Source organism: Poecilia reticulata, chromosome 15 (assembly GCF_904066995.2).
Source record: "Poecilia reticulata chromosome 15, P_reticulata-male-v2, whole genome shotgun sequence".
NCBI classification, from domain to species: Eukaryota; Metazoa; Chordata; class Actinopteri; order Cyprinodontiformes; family Poeciliidae; genus Poecilia; species Poecilia reticulata.
The window spans coordinates 19,366,064-19,388,701 of NC_088844.1; the positions used below are offsets into that span (position 1 = coordinate 19,366,064).

A 22,638-nucleotide genomic window follows, 5' to 3' on the forward strand; every position below is an offset into this window, starting at 1 on the left:
AACGTCTTTGTGAATTACATCTCCATAACTGTGCCTCACGCCCCCCCCACCGACAGTCTCAAATGGGCTCTGACAGCACACTGCAGACATTGACAGAGAGAGTGATGCCGACGGTCTTAATTGCAGTTTGATGACTCTGGGTGGCTCAAAGTCAACACATCACCCACAGTCAGCCACAGGTGGAACAGTTCCCTGGGCTTTATCATTGTGTAAATACAGCAGTAATCTACATAAACACTGACCGCGCTGCAGTTAATCTCATTTGAAAGGTTTATTCACTTGTTACGTGGTCCTCGGCTAGTAAATTGACTGTGAATGATGTTCTGTGTAGATCTAACTGAGATAACGAGAGAAGTATGGAGCTTTGAGTCTGTGACAGAATGCAGCGCGCAAGTTTTTTTTCACAACAGGTGACATCCCGGGTAATTCCAACTTTCCATTAGGTATGATTTACGTTGAGTGTCAGTCATAACTCAGTGCAAACTGCCTCCACGGTGGCAAATCGCTTTCATTGTATAGTGTAGTATGGACAAAACAGTTCAGAAAACTAGATAGGGCAATATTTATACACAATTGTGACTTTTTTTTTTTTGAATGATGGGATTCAAAATAAAGGTGGAGAATGTGAAAATAGTTGAAAGATTATTTTATTTACAAAAAAAATACATAATGGTTTCCAATTAGCATATAATGTTCTTTTTTGGAGTAACAATAGACAGAATAGGCGGGGATGCAAACAACCTTGACGAGCAACTTACAAATGTATTGTTTAGGAACAAACAAGTTAATAACATAAACTTGCATAACAGCAAGACTAAGCAACTTTATATTTCAATTGTGTGAATAAAGTTACTCTTTCTGCTAAAATCACTGCCATATCGGTAGTTCAATAAGAAGTCTAGTTTGCCTGTGTAATCACAGAAAGCTTTGGACCCTTTGCTTTAAAAATAAAATGCAAAAACCCAAAGGTTGATAAATTTAGTGGTAAAAACTTTTCAGTTTGAATCTGCAATATATATATATATATATATATATATATATATATATATATATATATATATATATATATATATATATATATATATATTTTTTTTTTTTATTTATTTTTTTTATTTTATTAATAAATAATAAAAAATGCAAAAATCAAGGTCAATGTAATTCCCATGTTTAGGTTTTCACGCAGTGAGTAGCTTTAAGTGAAACACCTAGAGCTGAGCCATTATGTTTTCAAAGAACATTTAAAAACATTAGTATTCACAGATTTAAAATTTGATATAAAGTTAATTTACAATTACAAATAGGGCCTGCATTCTTAATCTCTACATCAACCACCTACAACAAAGTTGTAAAGTTGTGCTTTGATTATAATACATGTGGTTGCTAAAGCTCTTCAGAATTCAATTAAATCTTATAGTCAGAGTTTCTGCTAGTCCCTCCTCCTCGGCTGAAATATTAATAAGACAGTCCATCTGTTCATATATGCCAGCAGTCCGCTGACTTAATAACAGCTCCTAATTTGGATGAGGAAACAGTGACTATATCTCATTAAAAGAGTGGTGCAGTATTACTGTGGTTGTCATAGTCGAAGGAATGGGGGAAGGGAAACTCAAAGCTCTCTGGTATCATCTGTCTAGGAGCTGCAAAGGAGTGAGCAAATACATGTCATTCTTTCTCTCTCCTCACATCTCTAAACATATGCTCCTTAATGTCTCCAGAGTGTCTGAAACTATCCCGGTAAATATTCTCACACATGTAAAACAAAGCAGCAATGTTTGTTGATCTACCTGCTGCTTAAACTAAAGTATGATTGGATATCACAGAATAGCAGGCACGGGCTGGTTACTGATATCAAGAGACACGATGGTTTTTTCAAATTATGGTTTCTAAAGTATTATAATCTACATTGTGCTGTACAGTTCCCATGTTTAAAGCATTTCTGTTAAGATGCTGAAGAAAACTAGAGTGAGCAGAGTAGCGTTCCGCCTTTTTGTTGCTGCACACTGCTGGAATACATTAAAATAAAACTAGAATACATCATAATACACAATAGTCATGGTGTCTATAAGCTAAAGGAGCATTCAGCTTCTAGGCACCAAAAGTCTGGAACAAACTTCCAGAAAACTGCAAAACAGCTGAAACGCTGAGTTCCTTTACATTAAGATTAAAGTCCTCACCTGTTTAGAGTTGCTTTTGAGCCATAATAAATGAACCACTGACCAACTTATTTGACGTGCATCAATAATTTGGGTGATGGCACAAAATGTCATGTTTGTTTCTGGTTTTCTCAGTTGTTGGCTGTATGAAGTTTTATATGACTTTGTATTTTTTGTGGGGGTTTTTTATGACATGAAGCACTTTGAACTGCATTGTTGCTGAAATGTGTAAAATGTACAAAACAACGGCAATTACACTTACATGTTGAATTCTCGTTTACATATCAGTGTATCGTAGTTACAGTGAAATTGCTAAACTGTGGAGTATCTTTCCCCCCCACCCCCCGTTTGAAAATCTCATGCCAGTTTGTGCTTACAGAATTGTTAAAGTGGAAGAAAGGGTTTAGTTTCTCCGTTGTACTTGATTTTTCGTTTTTCATATTTACTCATAGCTGAGATGAAAAAGTTGATTGGAAATAATAATTTGTGGCTTGTGATTTTTTTTTTGTGTGTGTGACAAAGGTGTCTCGAGAAGAAATTCAATTCTGTGAGGTGAAATGTTAACATTCTCGTGGGTTTATGTTGCTCAAAATATAGATTTCAGCCTCGTGAGTGTTCATTACCACCTGGACCTCGGTTCAAGTCCGTGTGTCTCACTCTAAGTTTTTTCTTTCAGTTTTCTCAACATAACTGAGAAGAGGAAATCCAATCAAAAAGCTCTTAGGACGCCGCACCGGCTGTGTTAAAGTGCCATCTGTTGGCAGACAAAGAAATTATTTCCTATGAAAACAGACACATACTGCAGTGCAACAGGAGCTTAAAAATGTTCATTATCTTGCAAGACTCATGTAACACCACAGCGTCACATGAAGCCATATGTGTAAAATAGGTTTCTGTTTTTACTCCACCATGGTGGGATTATGAGATGACACGGGACTGCATGTTTTTCTGATTACTTATTCATAGCAACTGTCCGTGCCTTGGCGTCAGTCTCGAATATGTCTGTCTTCTTACCCCGCTTTTGCTGTCAGTCACTGTCAGCGCTGTGCTCTGTTCACATGCAGAGGGAGAAGGGGGAGTGTGGCGTCCCCGGGGAAAAGGGAGAGAGAGGAGATCCCGTACGTATTTTCCTGCCGTGACATTTACAATGCCGCCGTGTTACAGAGTCATTAACCGAGGCCTCCTCCCACAGGGTCAGCCAGGTGCCGAGGGGACTGGCGGCGCGAAAGGACAAAAAGTAAGTCACGTCAATGTCAAATGTCAAGCATGATGAGTCCCTCTGTTTATGCTCCCTCAAACTCACTGTGCTTGGGTGCGGAAAGGGTGCAGGCAAGTTCAAGCAGATTTACTGACACCTTGATTCAGTCTCCTTTGTGCTAGTTATGTTCTTGGACTCTGAATACCTTTCAAAGGTCTTTGAAATCATATTGCATTAAATAATGAATCTGCAGGTGTGTATTACTTGTTTGTCTCTTGCGCTCAAGTAAGCATGATTCAAGTGATTTACTTACTGCTGACAACGCTTTGTTCCTGTTTGTCTGTGTACAACTTGTGTTTTGCATTAGAAACTAACAACCGTTTAAAAAAAACTGCTTAACCTTGCTTTGATTTTTTGTTTAAATTTTTTTTATCTCAGTTTGTTTTTAATTGATGAGAGCATCTAAAATATCTGTTTTTTAATATTTTTAAGGAAGACTTGAATGCAGAAAGTTGGTTGAGGAAGTCTATCTCTTTAACTTTACTGCATTTTGTCACATTCAAACTCCAAACTTTAATGCACTGTTTTGGGATTTATGTGACAGGTCATGACAAAGCAGTGCATAATTGAAATTCAAGGGAAATACATTTTTTCTTTACTGTCCAAAATATGCATTTGTATTCCTGGCTCTTTATTTTAATATACCAAAAATAAAAACCCTTCTGCCTTCAGAATTCACCTAAAGATTCAATATAAACTAAATCCCCCTTGTGTAATTTATATTGTAAAAACAGTGTGTGGCAGAACACATCAATCTGTAAACACCAACCCCACCATAATGGTGGCATCATCATGCTGTGGGATGGCTTTTCTTCAGAATGGACAGGAAAGCTTGTCTGAGTTTATAGGAAGATTGATGAGGATAACTACAGGGACTCTTTTAGAGGAAAATCTGAGAAACTTGAGAAATTGGATGGAAATTCACATTCCTAAGGAACAACGACCCCAAATGCAAATTATATGGCACAATTAAAATGGTTCCATAAAACGCCAATAAATAAATCAATTTCAGATATTGTGGAAAGATTTGACCATTTCAGTTCACAAATGTCCTTCTTTAAATCTGCTTGAGCGTGAACGATTTCAAGGCAAAGATATTTAAAAAATATTCAGTCTTTATAATGTGCAACACGACTATGCTCTCTGTAGTGTTGTGTTGAAGTTAGAAAATTTGGGGAAAAAAAGTTGTGTGGTTATAAATACTATAATATATCAAGAAACTGATTTAATTATTATTATTTTTTTCTTTTTTTTTCTTTTTGCAGGAACCACCTTTTCTGCAATTCAAGTTTTCATCTTGAATTATTAAACTTTATGTAATTAAATAATCTTACAATAAAGGCAATTTAAAGTGACTCATTAGTTTACCTTTTATGAGAGAGCATTCGGTTGAATCTCAAAAATCTTCACTAAGGAGATTTATTACTTTAAAACTGTCATTAAGTTTAGCTATTACACTTGTTCCAAAAGCAGCCATGCTTTCAACACATAATTGCACATAATTGCTTGAAACTAACCTACTGACCCCTTTTGTCTTCTCTTCTACTTTAATAATTTAACCCATTTTTTTAAATGTAGTCCTTCTAAAATAATTTGTTTCACTAAATTAATTCCAGTTCATTCTTAAAAGATGTGAATGTGAATCCTGGATTTCATGTTCTACATTGTTAAGGTATTCTAAAGCACGAAAGGCTGCAACATCCAGATATTGATTTTTCATCAAAGTTGGCATGATAAATCTTTAGATATGGGAAAATTAAATTTGTATGTGCTAAAAACAGTGAAGGAACCAATACAGTTGGTTAAGTTGTCTGTGCATCATGTCCCGTACAAGACTTTGTTAAAAAATCATAACCAGAAAATGAACCTTGTACAGTTTATGCATTGAGTAATGTAATGTTCCGCATACAACTGCAATGACGGATGGTTGTAATCAAACAGAGCTTCTGCGGAAAACTTTGTTTAGGCTGCTGCAAAAACTCAAGTTTCATTTTAAAATTTTTCTCATGAATAGTTCAGCAGGGTTCAGTCGTAAACCTCCTTAGCCAAGTGTGGTGGCCAAAAATAGAGATGTACCAGAGAGATTTTGTAATTCTCTGACCTGCGGATGCCAATTTCTTTTTAAGAACTAGAAATAACAATAACAAATAACTTTTATTCTTTTTGGATTATAAATTTTTCTGTGGTAAGAATGAAATGTTTATAGTAAACTAAAACAATGATTTCTCATAAACAGTCCAAACAGAGCTTTCTCTGTTGCTGGAATTGTACAAATGCAATGATATCCTCCAAGTTATATATAGAAAGGTATTTGCCAAATAAAACACACAAAAAACATCATATCTTATTCATTCTTTTACAACAATGCTTGCAGTTTACTAATCTGTTTTGGATACCTAACCAATATGTACCATGTCATAAGATATATATGCTGTTCTACAAAGTCACTTCTCAACAAATAAAGATGTTCAGATGTTCAACTTGATAATTGTGAGAAAAAGTCTTCATTTATTACTATAAATCATTGATGTGAAGAAGCCTTAAGCAGCTTTTTTGTGATTAATCATTTGTTGTTTATATCAGTAGCAAATATGTCTTTGCATGTGTGTGTGTGTGTGTGTGTGTGTGCGTGCGTGCGTGCGTGGGTGCGTGTGTGTGAGGGAGAGAGACGGAGAGAGAAAGAGAGAGCATCCTGAGAGGAGTTCTCTATTTCAAAATTAATTGACTTTACATTTTATCATTATTTAAAATCATTTTATATTAGTTAAAAGTTTGTCAATTCCATGTAAACAAATCACTTTGTATATTCTTTGTAGACTTACGTACATCCTTACCTTAGCATGATCTAATGTAGCATCCTCCTTGATTATAGTCAAAAGGATACAACAGAGAAACTTTGTTCCACTCCCTGTTATTTGCTGAAGTTTAACACCTTGCTGTTTCAGTCTGAATAAACAGTCAACATGCCTCCATAGATATCTGACTTCAGCTTTATTTACTTTATTGATTTAGAAAATAGTCAATTGAGTCTTATTCACTCTGTATAACTTCCAGTGCGACCTGTGAGACTTACGTAAGGCACCTTTCCTGATCAAAAGAAGAAAGAAAAGATTGGATTTTAAGTTTTTGATCAGACGGTCAGGGCTGGTTAAACATGAAATTAGCTGGCTCCTGTCAACAGTCAATTTCTTGGTTTCATGTCGAGCCCAAAATGAAAGTGGCCTGAACCACTAAAAAGGCAAAAACGAGATGTGATGCCATGAACTCCAATCCCGAGTTCATGGCTTCACATGGCATAATCTGCTGAATTTGTGCAGCTTTTTTCTGTCCTCAAAGCAGACTTTTCTCTGTCTTGTTGGTCCCAAGCTGCTATTTTACTGTCTTTTGCCATTGCTTTTGATTACCAGCATGTAACTTGAATATATCACCCACCACCACTATGTCTTGTGGCACTGAAAAGGTTATGTATATTTCACAGTTTCATTAAAAGCAAGCTGTGAATAGTTCTGCTGGTGGTGCAAAAAAAAAGATTCTTTATGTAGATTGGCACTCAAGGAATGAAAGAGAAACTTGCTGTTTTTAGTTGTCTTTTTTAAAAGATTTAGATTCTAAGCAGTCTAGTACACAACAGCATTTCAGTATTAATCAAAGGAATAATGACAGGCTCCTAAAGCAATTCTTCAAATTAAATAATTGACTGGTTTACTGAACAACCCTTAGGATTTCAGGATTTACATATTGTCTCAGAATATCGGCATGTCTTATATCTTCACACTGACGGGGGATTTAAAGACTTAAAAAGCCCCCATTTGCGATCAAAATTACGAGTTTAGCAGCAGTTTGTATACTTGGTAAACCACAGCATGTGCTCCCCGCATGCTTGTTAATTGTTCAGTATGGCACAGAGTACAAACGTGGTGCTTTCTAGTTTTGTTGGAGGGAGAACATTTCCGAGATGTAAATTATGAATTTGGAGGCTCCCTCCAGCAAGTGTCACAATTAAGAACTCTTTAAGGTTCCCTGGAGCTCCCCGTAAATCCATTGCAAAAAATAACATGAGCTAAGAACTGCAACCTTTCTTACAAGATTCTAAAAAAATAAACAAATAAAAAAATAAAAATTATATGAACTTCAAAACACTGGTTAATAAATCCAGAAAGGGCTTGGGGGTGTAAAAGGGTGTAAAATCTCCTGTGTTGTTTCAAAAGATCTGCAAAGCAGAGCTACACACGTTTATTTTTTGCTAATTGTGTTCTTTGTAATGCTTGTAGGAGGTAACAGGCGATTTGTTTCTCTTGTTATCATCAGGGCGATGTTGGTCCTCCTGGTCCTCCTGGTTCTGTAAGTACAATTTTGCGAGCAAGCTCCACAACAGTTTTTTTTTTGTTTTTTTTCTATTTTACTTACATTTTTTTGTAAGAGTGATACATTGCCTAACCTCACACCAGCGTGAGAACAGAACAAGACATCTCTGCTTCAGCGAGTGTTGACCTGATACCATCTCGAGACAAAGCAGAAGGAATCAACAGGCAGAACAGTGTTTACCTCTGCTGTCACACCCCCAACATGCTACCATGTGACTATGTAAACAATTTCCTCCCTCTTGAAGACGCTGCGGACTCTGTCTGAAGTTATGTTTTGATTTGCTTTGTGTGCTGTGTATGAGCAGCAGAAAAGAATACATAAGAGCTTCAGATATGGAAAACCTTTCCTTTTTATGGCAGATGAGTTTTTTTGGGTTCAATTTAACTGAGAAAAAAACTTCTTTGTTACTTTTAAGTAATTATTTTCTAATTTCCAGCAAGCGCCCTGTGAAAGATCTTTGCTGATTGCAGAGAATCGTTGAAGTAAAAAAAAAAAAAAAAAAAAGAAACACTGGCTCCAGTTGATGGCTTAATCTCCTTCTTGATACTCGATGCTCTTACTATTGTGAATAAATTAGGGTCACTGGGCACGGATTGTTTTTTATGTTAGTAATTGTAAATTATAGAAAATGATGTGGTTTGGGTAAGTGGAGCTTTTAGTTAAAAAGTAGGGACACTTTTTTTTAGAAGAAACTTATGTCAACGTGACGCTCTGGCAAGTACTAAAGGAAACACAAAGTGGCTGAATAGTAGAACTAATTTCTTAGATATTTAAAAGTAAAAGCAAAACATCGTGGGAGGAAACAATTAGGACATGTAAGGTGGCAATAATATCACAAAAACTAGTTGGAAAAAAATGCTTTAAATGATCAAATAAAAACATGTTTTTGAAGCCTTTGTTTCTCAAAGTGAGGGCTTTGGAATTTGATGACTGTCTGCTAATGGTTTTTGTTCTGAAGAACAGCTGTATATTGAACCCACTGAAGGCCTTGGACAAGAGCTTGGAAACAAAGTTTGATCGCTCTCATTCATATTCTCATTTTCCCTGCTTGTTAATGAGCAATTCATATGGAAATGAGACATGTTAATTATAGATCGAAGAAATATCGCTTGCTCTCTTTTGGTTTCACTGGTTTCTATCTTACCAAAGAAAAGGCAGTTCGTTTAATGGGAGAGGGGGGTTTGAAAGGCTTTATAAAGCAACAGGGGTTTAGTTAGTAGTTTTTGCCTGACTGTAAATGAAAGGGTTGAGCATATGAACATTGTTGTTTAGTGAGGTGTTTGCCTCTGTAGATGTGCAGTGGAGAGGGAGGCATTAGTCACTTGATAAATGAGTCTGTTTGAATATTTTAGTATACCGGTCTCTGTCTGTGCTCTGCTTCTTCCCATGGCAGATAATTTTGGCAGTTACGCATTGATTTCCCTTACGCAGCAGAAGCAAGGGTTCACATCATTACCCTCCCTTCATAAAACTTCCGTGCCTCTGTTTATTAGTGACAAGGAGGGGAAGTCGACTCACAGGCATGCACGGCCATCACATCAAGCAATGCCCTTTAAGGGAGAAAACAGTCCTCTTTTTATTGCTCCACCTCTGAACACTGGTGTTTTATAATCTGTGAAGCCAAATCTGTTATGCCAATTTATGTTAAAAGGAAATGGTCCTTTGCAGAACAGCCCTGTTCTTTCAAAAAAAAAAAAAAAAGCTTTTGAAAAAATTTTGTCAAATACTAATGGCAATCAGGCTTTGTTACATATCTGAGGACAAAGTGGCCTCTTTGTTTTCTAACAGCAGGTAAAGACTGACTGATTATGCCACCGGGAATCAGCACTTGCCTGGAACGCCGTTGCTAAAGAGAGCCATTCGTGTCAAGTTAATAGAGCTTGTAATCAGAGAAATGATCAGATAGGGCTCAAAGGCACTTTAATCAGGAAAATTGGAACCGTACAGATGGAAAATAAAGTATCTTAAAAAAGACAATAAAAGCTTCACAAAATGTACATCTAATGAAAGCAGCAAGATGTCACCAAAATATGGATCAACTTATATTCTACAATCTATATTGTCTTGCAAAATCTGAAGTAGCCATTCTTGCACAGAGTTAGGGCACATGTGGCTATCAGTGGCAATATTGTGCCATTTATTGCAACGTCATTTTTTTTTTCTTTTTTGACAAATTGTTTGGATTGTTCAGCTGTACAATAAACAAGGTTTGTGCCATGCCTCAACCAACATTACCAGTAATATTTTGATACAATGTAACTGCTATATATCACATTATCATTGGTAATGATAAAAAAACAAAAAAACAAGCAAGCGGTTTAATTATAAATGTTAGACTTTCTAATTAAACTCTGAGTCAGTGAGTTGGCTCCAGAGAGTCGTTTCCCATGTTTATGTAGACCTGCTCACTGTTTATCGGCAGTAACTGCCAGACTTTTGAAGACCATTTCATTTCCAGAACATTGTGTCTTTTATTACTTGTAGGTGATGACAGCTCATGGGTTAAGACAGCTCTCTGGAACTGTAAGCAAACGTGTATGCAATGCATATTCTGTGTGTTTGCATACGCCTTCTTATTGTCTCATGTTCTCTGTTGAAGCTGCACCAAACACATTACCCAGTTAGATTTTTTGATGAGGTGTGTTTTCTCTTATTTTTCAAGGATGAAAGAACCCAGAAGGGCGAGAAGGGAGATGAGGTAACTATTCTCCCTTGTTATTGCTCGCTGAAGAAAGCTGCACTGTGATTCAACTATGATTTTCAAGCACTGCATCCTACGCCACGGCATGAATAATACTTTACGTTCCTTATGTAATGTCAACAAAAGTGTCACTGACATTTGATTGTGAAATAACAATTGATCACCTGCTGGTCAGACGGAAGGTTTTATTGCACCCTTGTGCTCAATCGAAAAGCACAAAGTAAATCGCAGAATGAAGCCGCTTGGAGTTATTGTTAGGATCCAAGAATTGTAGAGGCATCCACTTCAGGCCAGCAAATTATAAAAGCCTCTGATGCAGCTTTTGACCAGACATCAAAAGGCATCTCCATATAATCCACATCATAAATATTTAGGCACTAGTTCATTTTTTATCTTCAGGGTTTTTATGTGTGACCGCGTTCTGAAATAAACAATATTAAAGGGCCCCATCTGAACTTCAACTGGAGTAGGTTTATATAAGCGCTGTGTTTGATAGGGAATTATTGTTAAAGTACAGAAAATGTCATGTGTGGCTCAGTGCTGATAGAAAGTTAGGAATCAAGAGCTTCTGATGTGATAGAGGATGCTGAAATAAGAAGCAAGATCAAATGCAACACACAAGAAAATTGAGAAAAAACATGCTTTAAAGAAAACACAAATTAACCTCACTGCCACTTAATAAATGTTTTTTATAAGAGAGGTTCGCAAAAGAAAAATAAAGAACACACACCAGCTTCTTTTTTGATCAAATAGCTGCATGGGTGTCAAATGCATTACTCTGAAAACATCACCTTCAAAACGGAGGCAGACAAAGGCAAGAATCGAGCACACAGGTTGATGCTCGATTCACTTAGTGTTTATATAAAAAGAACACTAAAAAGGGGGAATCACAATTTCTGTGTGAAGTTTAGACCTAGATGCACTAAACCTAATACGCAGACAACCCAAAACCGTACCTTTGTAATCTGTCAGTGATCAAAAAAAATCACTGACACACAGAGAGGCAAACGCAACAAACAAGTGTTAAAGAAAAAGGGCAGAAGAAGACCAGAGAGTTCAGATGATCAAGGCCACACAGGAACACCATGAAGCAACAGAAAAAGAAAAAAACAGGGCATAGCAAACATTTTGATAGAACAGGAAAATTGGTAGCAGTCCAGAGGTGAACAAAGCTAAAAAGATGTGGTTGGGGAATAAAGAACAAGACCTTATTTATACTGATCTGCTGCAAAAATAAAGCCCCTTACCTGACATACTGTTGGTGTAATTCCTGTGAAACTGAACTAAACAGGAATTACAGCAGGAATTTGTTTGCTAAGCCCAAACAACAAAAGCATAACATTTTTAGAGTTAAGAGTTTGATTTAGTCAAATTATTACAAAGTATTCTGCATCCTAAAGAAGTCACTATTAGGACATTGCAAACACAATCAAATTGACGGTGTTGCGACGAGACATCTCATTTACTTTACATTTGTAAATCGTAATGTATCAAAACTGTGTATTTCCAACACAGTACTTACAGTTTAAATAAAAACACAAAAATTAAGAAAATTTCTGTTCAGTCGTATTTTTCTTCTTCTAGAAATAATGCCAGTGATTCACGCACTTGGGAAGTCTGACAATTTCCCCTTAAATGATGCTTCGTTTTTGAGGGAAATACTTCTTTGGTTAATGCAACAGTGTCGGTGATATCTGCCGCATCCATGAAAAACTGGACAAATCCTGTCTTCTAACACCGAGCAGCTTTTGATGGAAGCAGTTTGATGGTGTGTTGACATTGTCCTCCCTGGTAAAACAAGACTTGACTCAAGGCTATCCAAATTCAGATAAGATTCTGCAACCAGTATCAATCCCATATCGCTACTGTTTAGGCCTTGTTGCACTGCTGGGCCCGGCCTGGCCCGGCCCGGCCCCCTTTGGCTCAGCCCTGTTGTAGAACCACGCTGGTTGTTTTTCCATTGAGCAGATTGCCGCCTCAAAAATAGGCATCATATCAGTTAAATTCTTGTTCAAGTTACCAAGGCCGTCCTCTCAGGAAGGAACACTTTCGTTCCTTGTTGCCATGTTATCATTTAAAAACTTGCAGGTTGAAATGGATTGGAAATGAATGACATGAATTTTATGATGCCAGATAACAGACATCAAGAAAGCCCAAAACACTCCTGAGAGATCCGCCCCAATGCACCAATAAACAGCTGACTTCAAACCACCCCTTACTGGTCAGCCCGATGGGGATCACGGCTCTCAGGGTTCCAGAAAGCGGGGTAGGACCAGGGTGGAAGTGCTAATGCAAAAACTCTGGTCCCGGCTTTAAAACCAGGCCAGTCAGTGAAAACGGGGCTTTTGAGACCAAATCCTATCATGTTGGGCAACCTCCAGAATTTGGGAGTGAAGTTGATGGAATGATCAACACAATCACATTGAAAAGTGCGTGACCACGCTGCTGACCACCATGAAAAAGAAATGCCAGTATGGTTCTCCAGCATTTTACCTCTTTCTTCAGACTTCATTAAACTGGAATAGAGTCAGTGACAAAATAACCTGCTTAGTGTTGGCAGAGAGGATTTGGTTGCATTTCCAGTATTAACACTCCTGGTAACGACGTGTTAAGAAACAAATTGTTTTTACCAAAACCACTATGGAGCATTTGTTGCCACTAAAATATTTTTCCAATGTGCTACTTTATTTTTTTAAGCTGATGAGACATTGCAGAAACATCTAATTTGTAATGAACACGTTTTTATTCCCCCGGGGTATAAACATGACATGACACATGACATCTTTTTTTTAATTTTTTTTATTTTGCCTTCATTCACAATGAGCAGGATGGAAAAACAAGTACAACAGTGTTCAAAGCTCACTATTAGAGGACTGCAGGAAAGAAGGGAGGTGGTCTTGAGGTTATTTTGTCTCCATGGCAACCATTAGATTATCAGCATGCCACCTGGTTGATGGAAAATAATGCCAGAAAAAAACAAAAAAAAAAAAACATTTTCTGTCCTGCAGTCCCAAAGATATCCATGTGTTTTCTAAATATGCCTGGACTTCAATCAGAATAATTTGTTTTGGTCAGATAAGATGATGTTTTAGCTATTTTGCATGTAAAATAAAGACAATTTTAAATAGAAATCTGATAGGTCTTGATAAAAAAGCACATGATAAAAGCTGAGTTGGTATGTGGTCTTTAAACAGGATATGACATAAAAAAAAAAATATTATCCGAGGCTATAAAACAGCCTCAGAAATAGTTCACCAGAGATAAAATCAACCTTTTTTGGTGGCCGTCTCAGTCCCCAGAACTAAATCCAACAAAAAACTTGTGTGAGTTAAAACAGACGGGAGCATAAGGAAGGATCCAGGACTCAGGATTGTGCAAAGATGAGCTTTCTCCTGAAGGGTGACGATGTACTATGCTACATTACATTTTATATAGTGCGCAAAAGACGGAAGATGTTCTGCAGTTTGGTGAACATTTGTCGGTTTGATAAAAATTAGGTTAAAGGTTATAAAGCAAGAAAAAAAATACTTTTGATTTTATTCACGCTCTACAGAGACTTCACTCTTTTATTTTCTTGCCACTAATAGCTGTAACACAAAAACTCACTTCTTGAAAGTCTTCATGGAGTCTTTTTAAAGCTCACCATCATCAGCAAGACGAATGAGTTGCTTCACTGTGTTGTTTGTGCCTGTGTTGACAAAGGACGCCTTCCCGTTTCTTTACCTGTCTGCAGGGCGAGAAAGGAGCTCAAGGACTGCCGGGCCTAAAGGTGACTTATTGAGGACTTCACTCTGGCACTAAATTCTGAACATCAATATCCACTGCCAACAAAATAAGGCTCAAAAGACCTTCATATCTGTAAAGAACCATTGTAGTCTTTCTCAGGGTTTGAGTAACTGTACCAGAAGGTTATAGTACTTTAGGTTTATAGACTGTTAAGTCGGTTTTTACTGTGGAGAAAACTCTTCCTTTGACACAAGTTCTCAGATGAGACCATGAAGAATGTTTTTGAGCTGCCATCAGCTGTGTCATTCATTTCCTCTTCAAGCAAAGTGCTGATATGTCTTCCAAAAGGTTTAAGAAATTATGTTTGTGTGTACAAAAAGTTCTAATACTTTTTGATTCAAAAAGGAGCCACAAGTAAACAGGATTTCTAACAACAAAGCACAAATACCAATATGTTTGTTTTTCTTTTCAAATTTTCCTTTTTCCCTTTTCCCTCTTATTCCTGCTTTGTGGTGATGTAACTAGGGAAGCATGGGACCTCCGGGACTGAAGGGAGATCAAGGATTGGAGGTAAGCCTTAGATCTACGATTTCACTATGACACGCAGGTAGTTTTAATTTTCATGTTTCGTGTGAATAATTGTTATATTTCTTTGAGGAGTGGTTTTGTCTAGGGAAAATGTCTTCATGAAAGCAATACCTTGCAAAAACGTTTTCAACAACCCATGAATCTTTGAGGAAATGTCATCTTACAGCCAACAACCTCGAGACATTTGGGATTTCATATGACAGATCACATAGGATAGTGTTTAAATCCTGCTGTTTTGTAAAGGATCCAAGGGTTTGATAGAGAGCATTAGTTAAACAGCATTGTGAAAATCAAGGAATGCGCCATTCAAGTTTGTAGTAGTTTAAAGCTGTGTTCATATATAGAACAATATGCAAATTGGATACTTCAGAGGTCTCTTCCATCCATCTAAATATAAAAAGAGTCAGCCTCAGTTGCACACGTACTGACACACGGTCATCATTTATGAAAGAATGGCAAGAAGAAAGCCTTTTCAGAAAAAAAAAAGTCATAAGAAGTCCATCTTGGACTTTGATGGAAGCCTTGGAGGGGACACACAAAATATGTGGGAGAAGGTGTGTTATAATGTGCCATAATGGCCCAGTCCAAGTCTAAAACGTAACCCAATGGCAAATTTGTAAACTTTTGTTTACAGACTCTCTTAATCTGGCCAGGTGTGCTGAAGCAGAGAGAGATCTAAAAAGTTGCAGGACACCAGCCTTTGAGGACCGGAGTTTGTTTCAGCTATTATTCCAGCACAAGTTAATTCTGCAGTATTTTAGGGGGGGTGAATAAAATCGCACCCTACACTTTTCAAACTATTAGTTTAAAAAAAATGTTCAAAAAAGTGAAAACTTTCCAAAAATACTAAGTTGAATTCCAGCAGTTACATCAAACTTGCTTAATGCTACTCAGGACTGTGACTCTATCTCCATTTATCTCTAATCCATAAACAAAAAGTCTGGTTTTGGACTGTGGCAGGAAACCATAGTATCCAGAGGAAACCTAAGGATGCATCTCAGAAAACATGCAGGCTACGCACAGAATTCACTTGTCTGAATTTGAACCTCTCATTAGTTTTGCAAATTCCACATGGGAAAGATTTGTCATATCGCACACTGCAAAACGATATTTAACATTAAATAAAACATAGAAACTCCTACTTGCCAGACCAGCAATGTAACTCCTCTGATTAGGGATTTTCTCAACTAAGCTGGGCCATAAATGCTGGGCCAGATAGCATATAGTTAAATGCAAAAGATAGCCTAAAGTCTTGTTTTTCGCTTTATACCTTACCAGGGAAAACAAGGTCTACCTGGATCCACTGGGCTCCCTGGACTCCCAGGCGATTCTGTAAGTAGTCTGGCACTAAACAGCAGCACTTAATGTCAAGCTTTTCTTTTCCCCCAGTGCCTTATCTGTCACCTTGCCATATCCTTTACTCTACTAACTCATCCTGTCAAGGCAAAAGAGAGAGATACACAGATCAACCTGAACAGGCACAGATCGAGAACAGGTCAGGAGAAAAAAGTCCAGATTAGTATTTTATTTTTTATTTGTTTTTACATAGACGGCCAGTAATCAAATTTAAGAATTAAGTAGTGGAAAGAGGCAAATCTAAGCGCTTTATGCCAGCGACGGAGGCAGCAGCCCAATCTGTTCCCTGCACCTGCTTCGGTAATGAGCATCTGTCTTTATTCAAAACCAGGGAGGGAAAGAGGCATTTCATAAATCCTGGCCAGGGGAAGTTTTGTTGGAGCACAGCTGCCCGCTGAAGCAGTGAGGAGGAGGAGATAAATGTGTGTGGGGAGATGAAGGCCTGGTGATAGATGTGTCTCTTTTTACCACTATTTACAGGGCTTACCAGGGGAGCCGGGGGTGCCTGGGAGAGATGGCCTGAAAGGAGAAAAGGTAGGTAAACATCAAATCAAGCTTTCACCTCAAAGACAAATATAAACCAGAGATCTTTTATCACAACTTGAACACGCTAGACAACTTGTGGAGACACATTTCAGATTGCTCGTCCTGCACACCAGCCTCAATTACATTGTGGCTTTATGTTCTCATGCTGGATGTCTTTCAGCGGAAGAGCTGAAAGCAGCAAAGTAGGAAAGTGGAAAAGTGTGTAGTTTAAATTTAACCTCAAAAGGCACGCTCGAGGTTTCCTGTCCACTGGAGTCACTTTGGTGCACCAAAGTGACTCCAGTGTATATACTGAAGGGTGAAATAAACCAAAATCGCTCGTGGGAGTACTTTTGTCAACATTTTAATTTTGGACAGTAGAATTTAGAATTTGCATTTACTTTGCTTATTAAATAGGTTACAAATGATTGCCTATTGAATGAGATTTTTGCCTGTCTTTTTTTTTTTTTTACATTTGAGGTTTGGTTAAAGCTGTAAAACCCTGAATTTTTATTAAATTGTTTGAATAATAAAAACAGATCTCGATTCAGAATGAGTCCCCAATGTCCAATGACCCTAATGTCTGAGTTCTCAACTGACTTTCTTTGTAATATATAAAAAAATATTTGATTGAAGACAAATGTCAAATTAAAGCAGATGACAGGTTTTTTTTTTTTTTTTAATGATCATGTGAAACCTTGTGTATAAAAAGATTTTAGCGTCTGTTTAAGCCTGCAAATGCAGGTTAGTTATGTGTGTGTTATTGTTTCCATTTCACTGAGTAGATGACAACCCATTTGCCACTTTGTTTATTAACTAGCATCTGGTTTCCTGCCCACAGGGAGACTCTGGGGCAGTGATTGGGCAGCAGGGGCCTCCTGGTCCTAAGGGGGAGCCTGGAGAACCTGGTGGTGCATATATGGTGGGTGTCATGCAATACACATGCAAATTAGGCCAATATACATTGATTTAGTTCAGTTGTTAATGGAAATGTCCACATTGAACCATTTTTAAATATAATTAATACATATATGAGTTACCTAATCATTTAATTTTACATTCTGATTTCGCTGACAAGGTGAATATCAAACCTTCTGATTCCTTAACAACGACTTTGAATTGTCTGATATCCAACTGAATCCAGAATCTCTTTATTGCCGGATATACGGGGACAGAGGGTTACACTGGGGTAGAAATCCTTGTACTGCAGCACTTGCTGCCCCAGAATTCCTGTTGGACAGTTTACCACTCCGTGATATTAGAGAGATGCAAGGCCATTAAGCAATCCATTTCTGGATGTTTCCAACCCGTGTAATCACCTATCCTTCCATTTTGGGGCTAATAGCTGTTTAAGCACTTTCCTTTATGGAAACAGCTTCACACACACACAGAGAAGTGCCTGAGTCGTGCTCAATAGCACTCGCGCTCCTTAATCACGGGCAATGCTCTTTAAACAATCATGTTTGTTTGTCTGTAGAAATGTGAGTCTCAGCAGTAAGCCCCACTGTAAGCTGTGCAATAACCGGCAGACGGCAGAAATATAAAAACCTCTTGAAAAAACGCTCCAGCTTTCTAAATTTTCTACAGGCATTCTTTGAAAGATTTGTGTTTATGGTGATTTATTGACCGTCAGTGTAAAGAGAAATAGCTTTCATTTACAGCAGACTCTGTTTTACAGAGGTCATTTCTATGAGAAGCACATTTATAACATTTCAGGGCCAAAAAAACGAATAAAATAAAATAAAATAAGAATTTAGGGCTTTTAATGTGTACTTTAAGTAGCTTAATTGGCTTTGCCTTCAAATAAGTAACAATTAACTTCTTATTGTTTGCTTTTTGTGCTATTGTTATCTCAAATTAGCAATCACTCTTGTCTCAAACAATAACAAATGTTTTATTTGTTTCACTAAAGTGCAGATGCATTAAATGTATTAGAAGTTTTCTCTTTTAAAGAAAAGCAATCACTAAACTGTACTCTCGCACAGAAAAATGCTTTACTTCCCCAACTTTCTTGTTTCAAGTTTAAGTGTACACCACACCCCACTCTTTTCAATACTGTAGAATTGCTGTGTTAGTCCAAATCCAACTTCGGCAGAACTAATTTACATTGTGCAATGTAGGGCTTGTAACACTAATACATGCTGACCAAAGAAATCAATGTCTCGTCTGGATGGCACAGTAAATAATGCTTACACTAGCCTCGGTTCCAATCAACGTTTTGTTCTCCGTGTTGTAGCATTATCTCTTCACATTGGAAGTAATAAAACAGCACCGAACATGAACTCATAATGCATTCCCGCGTTCAGGTCGCTGTCGTTTGTAGAGGTTGTACAAGTTCAAGAATCCAGTTTTAATTAAAGCGCTATAATTTATACTAAGAGAGGAGAGCGGCTGCTCAGTTGACAACAAGATTTGCAGACAGAGGTCCCGGTCTGACGCGCTCTTCCTGTTGTTTTTTCAGAGTGATGGGCTGTCTCTGAATAGAGGGTCTCGTGGGCCGAAGGTAAGAGCCAAAGAGAACATATCTATTTTTATTTATTTTTTATTTATTTCTTTTTCAAAACATGAGCAGGCTACAGGTATATACCTCAAGGCAAATATGAATAAGAACTTTCTGACCTTTAACTTGGATATTAAGAATTGGAATTTGTTAATGTACAAAAAACATTCTGTTCTTATGAATATTTTTGATTCCAATATTAATCATTTGAGAGTAACTGAGTGATGATGATGATTATGGTGGTAATGCCAATAAGTTCCCAGTTACGATCTCAGCAGGGAAGCATGTTAATTCTTTCTTCAATGTTTGGTCAATAAATGAGAGAAAAACTCAAACACTTAGACTTTATTATTTACGAAGCAAATTCTGCAACATTAGAACTATAGTCAGACATGACTAGATGATACGTGAAACTAATTGAGCAGAATAACAACAATTTTTTTAAAATTTGAACCGAATTCATTGTTTGGACAACTGCTTATATTATAGATTTGTATACAGTGCCGTTGTTTGATATTGACATGTAAATTATCTTTTTGTATTATGCATACCTTGGGGAGGAAGGAAATGGTTGAAATGAATAACTCATTGACTGATTGGTTGATTGACTGAATAATTAAAAACAATGTTTTAGTTGCATTTTAAAGCAACCAGCCCAGTCAATGCAATGTAAAACAAAGAGAAGCTCATTTCACAGTCAAGATGTGACAGTTTAAAAAAACAACCCCCCCTCTCTTGGTTTTAACCTCGGGCTAGAAAACTACCAATAATCTCTTGTTAGATGACCTGAGGGCACGTATAAGCACAAGTAAGCCTTTAACAACTTAGACATGAGCTGTGGAGCTTGGCCTAATAAGTTAAAACCAAGAAATAGAAGTAGAATCGTGCTGGTTGGCTGGTCAAAAGGCACATAGGGATTTGGTCTAAATCTCTGTTGAAACTGGTCCGTGTATTGCCTTTTTCAATGTTGATGGGTGTATTTTGGTGTTGACAAGTAATATCTACTTCAAGTTAAAGAAAAATATGTGAGGTTGCTGAAATAAAGTGTAACAAAGAGAGAGGAAGCCACAATATGCTCAATTTTTCACACCATGAAAAATAAAGCTTAACAAATTAAAAGCTGATTGATCATTTAGAGAACAATTTAATTCTAGATTGTTAGACTTGCATAGTCTTACAGAGCATTTTGGATATTAACATAAACATTAACATAAACATTGTTAATGTTATACATCTTCTTAAAAGAAAAAAAAAAGTCAGCTAATGTTTTTACAACCAACTTTCAATTCAGTTGAAGGTTGTTTTAGGTGTTCGTCTGACAGCTTTAAACATCTAGAGAAATGTCATCTAACTCTTGCCAAATAGGTTAAATCAAAAAAATGAGATTGGTGCTGTCTGAGACAAGATGTTTTGAAGTTTTGGCAAAGATACACAATTAAATTGAGGTCTGGACTTTAATTAGGTCATTCTTACATATAAAAGTTCTTTAATCTAAACCATTTAATTTCTCCCTTGTGATGCTGTTGCATGTTCAGGGTTGCTGCCCCGCTAAAAATTGTGTTTTGTTTTTTTAGTGTCAGGCTTTTTACAGACACTAAACAGTTTTGTTTTTCAGAGTTGTCCGGTATTTAGCTCCATTAATCTGCTATCACTGAGCAGGTATTATGAAGTGAGGTTCTTTTAATTCAGCATAAATGAAAAAAAACTAGTTAGATACAGTTCAATACAGTTCAATACAGCATGATGCTGTAATTTCTCAGTCCTGGACATAACAATCTCAATGCTTTAATAGATGGTAGATAGTAGAATTTTCTCTCATTTCTTTCATCCAAAAATTATCTTTGTTTCTGAAGACAGGATGCATTAATCATATGTATAAGCTATACTCAGAACAACCTCCAATGTATTCTTACATTCTGTGTATGGTTAATGTTATGGGTCGGTGAAGGTTTTCCCTTCTGGTGATTCCCAGTTATTACTAGATTATTTGTCATTTACATAGACAAAACTGAATTCTGAGTTTGAATGTAATGGGTAATAGAGATGTACGCTGTCTTTCTTCAGATACAAGCGATAAGGCACACTGAGTTTTGTAGTTCATTATTATGCAACGAAGGAGTTCTCCCGTCTTCCGAATTCATCACTCCTTTGTTTGTGTCAGGGTGAAAGAGGTGTGCCTGGAGTGCCGGGAGACCACGGCGAAAAGGGAGAACCTGGAGAGAGTATCATTGTGAGTATGATGTTGTATTGATTCACCTATCACTCCTTCATTCATTATTTAGCTCAGACCTTGATAACTTGTCATAGAAACTAAAGAGCATCAAGATAAGTGGTCATTAAGTACATCTTTAGGTGAAAACATTACGTGTTATTTCAAGGGGCCGGCGCATCACGTTCGTTCGTGATTCATTACAAAGTGCAGCTATCCATCGATGCGTACTTTGAACTTTGCAAATTTGACTGTGAATGAGTGTGTGTTCAGTTTTGAAACACAGGATAGTTGGAGACAAAGAATCAATAGAGCAAAAGGTGCCTAACACAATTACTGTACTGGATCTGGGTGCTAGAGGGCGGATGGTGTTAACAAGATGTGTGATGTGTTTGTAGGGCCCCGCGGGACCCCCAGGGAAGCCAGGAGCTGAGGTCTGTAGCAAATTCTCACTTTCGCAGCACAGAAACAGCATGTTCATGTTTTTTCACCGAGGTTTCGGTTAAATCAGGATGTGGACAATTCCAGGAGAATCTTTTGCGCTACAAATAAAAATGAACAAATTCTGCTAACATAAATCTATAAACTAACTATAGGTCTTCTTTAGGGTCTCCGTGGACTACCTGGTTTATCCGGCTCTCCTGGAGATCCAGGAAGAGAGGTTAGTGGGTACAGTCTATTACTTTATTCTCATTCAGTCCCACAAGTATGCAAATAAAAGATAATCGGCTGCATAAAAGATTGTCAGCTTCCTGCTGTGGATGTCCAAGTGCGTCGTATCGCTGCTGCCGGCCACAAATCACCACCAACCGAGATGACTGTGAAAAGTTATAGACCTTCACGTCTGCATGATATTGCTCCCAGTAGGACTGCTAAATCTATTCTTTGTCTCAATTAAAGGGCTCCCCCGGTAGACCGGGTCCACCAGGCCCTGCTGGACCTCCAGGTGAACCAGTAAGTAAGAAGATCACTTTTGTCCAATGCAGGATAACTGAGCAGCAGTGAGGGGTACAGATATATCACTTTTAGCATGTGTTCAAAACCAAGGCTTTGGGTCAGTGGTCTCAAACTCCAGCCCTCAGGGGCCGGTGTTCTGCAACCTTTAGACATTTCTGTGGTTCAACACACCCACCTCCAATATTAGCACATTAGCAGAGCTCTGTAGTGACTAGCGAGGCATTTTCATCATTTAATTCAAGTGTGTAAGACAAGGGACTCATCTAAAAGTTGCAGAAGTCTGGCCGTTGAGGACTGCAA

The 22,638-nt window shown here is 37.5% G+C and overlaps 1 protein-coding gene across 4 annotated transcripts in view; it reads left to right on the plus strand.

Moving 5' to 3' along the window:
• Positions 1–22,638, plus strand: part of LOC103477022 (uncharacterized) — a 141,542-nt gene that overhangs the window by 80,520 nt on the left and 38,384 nt on the right. For all 4 annotated transcript variants that reach the window (XM_081616584.1, XM_008429856.2, XM_008429858.2 and 1 more), the window contains 15 exons: positions 3,218–3,271; positions 3,346–3,390; positions 7,720–7,752; positions 10,261–10,299; positions 10,439–10,474; positions 14,211–14,246; positions 14,729–14,773; positions 16,070–16,123; positions 16,628–16,681; positions 17,514–17,594; positions 19,134–19,175; positions 21,334–21,402; positions 21,780–21,815; positions 21,989–22,042; positions 22,282–22,335. In XM_081616584.1, coding sequence (XP_081472710.1) covers positions 3,218–3,271; positions 3,346–3,390; positions 7,720–7,752; positions 10,261–10,299; positions 10,439–10,474; positions 14,211–14,246; positions 14,729–14,773; positions 16,070–16,123; positions 16,628–16,681; positions 17,514–17,594; positions 19,134–19,175; positions 21,334–21,402; positions 21,780–21,815; positions 21,989–22,042; positions 22,282–22,335 — 732 coding nt within the window. The remainder of the gene's footprint in view (positions 1–3,217; positions 3,272–3,345; positions 3,391–7,719; positions 7,753–10,260; positions 10,300–10,438; positions 10,475–14,210; positions 14,247–14,728; positions 14,774–16,069; positions 16,124–16,627; positions 16,682–17,513; positions 17,595–19,133; positions 19,176–21,333; positions 21,403–21,779; positions 21,816–21,988; positions 22,043–22,281; positions 22,336–22,638) is intronic.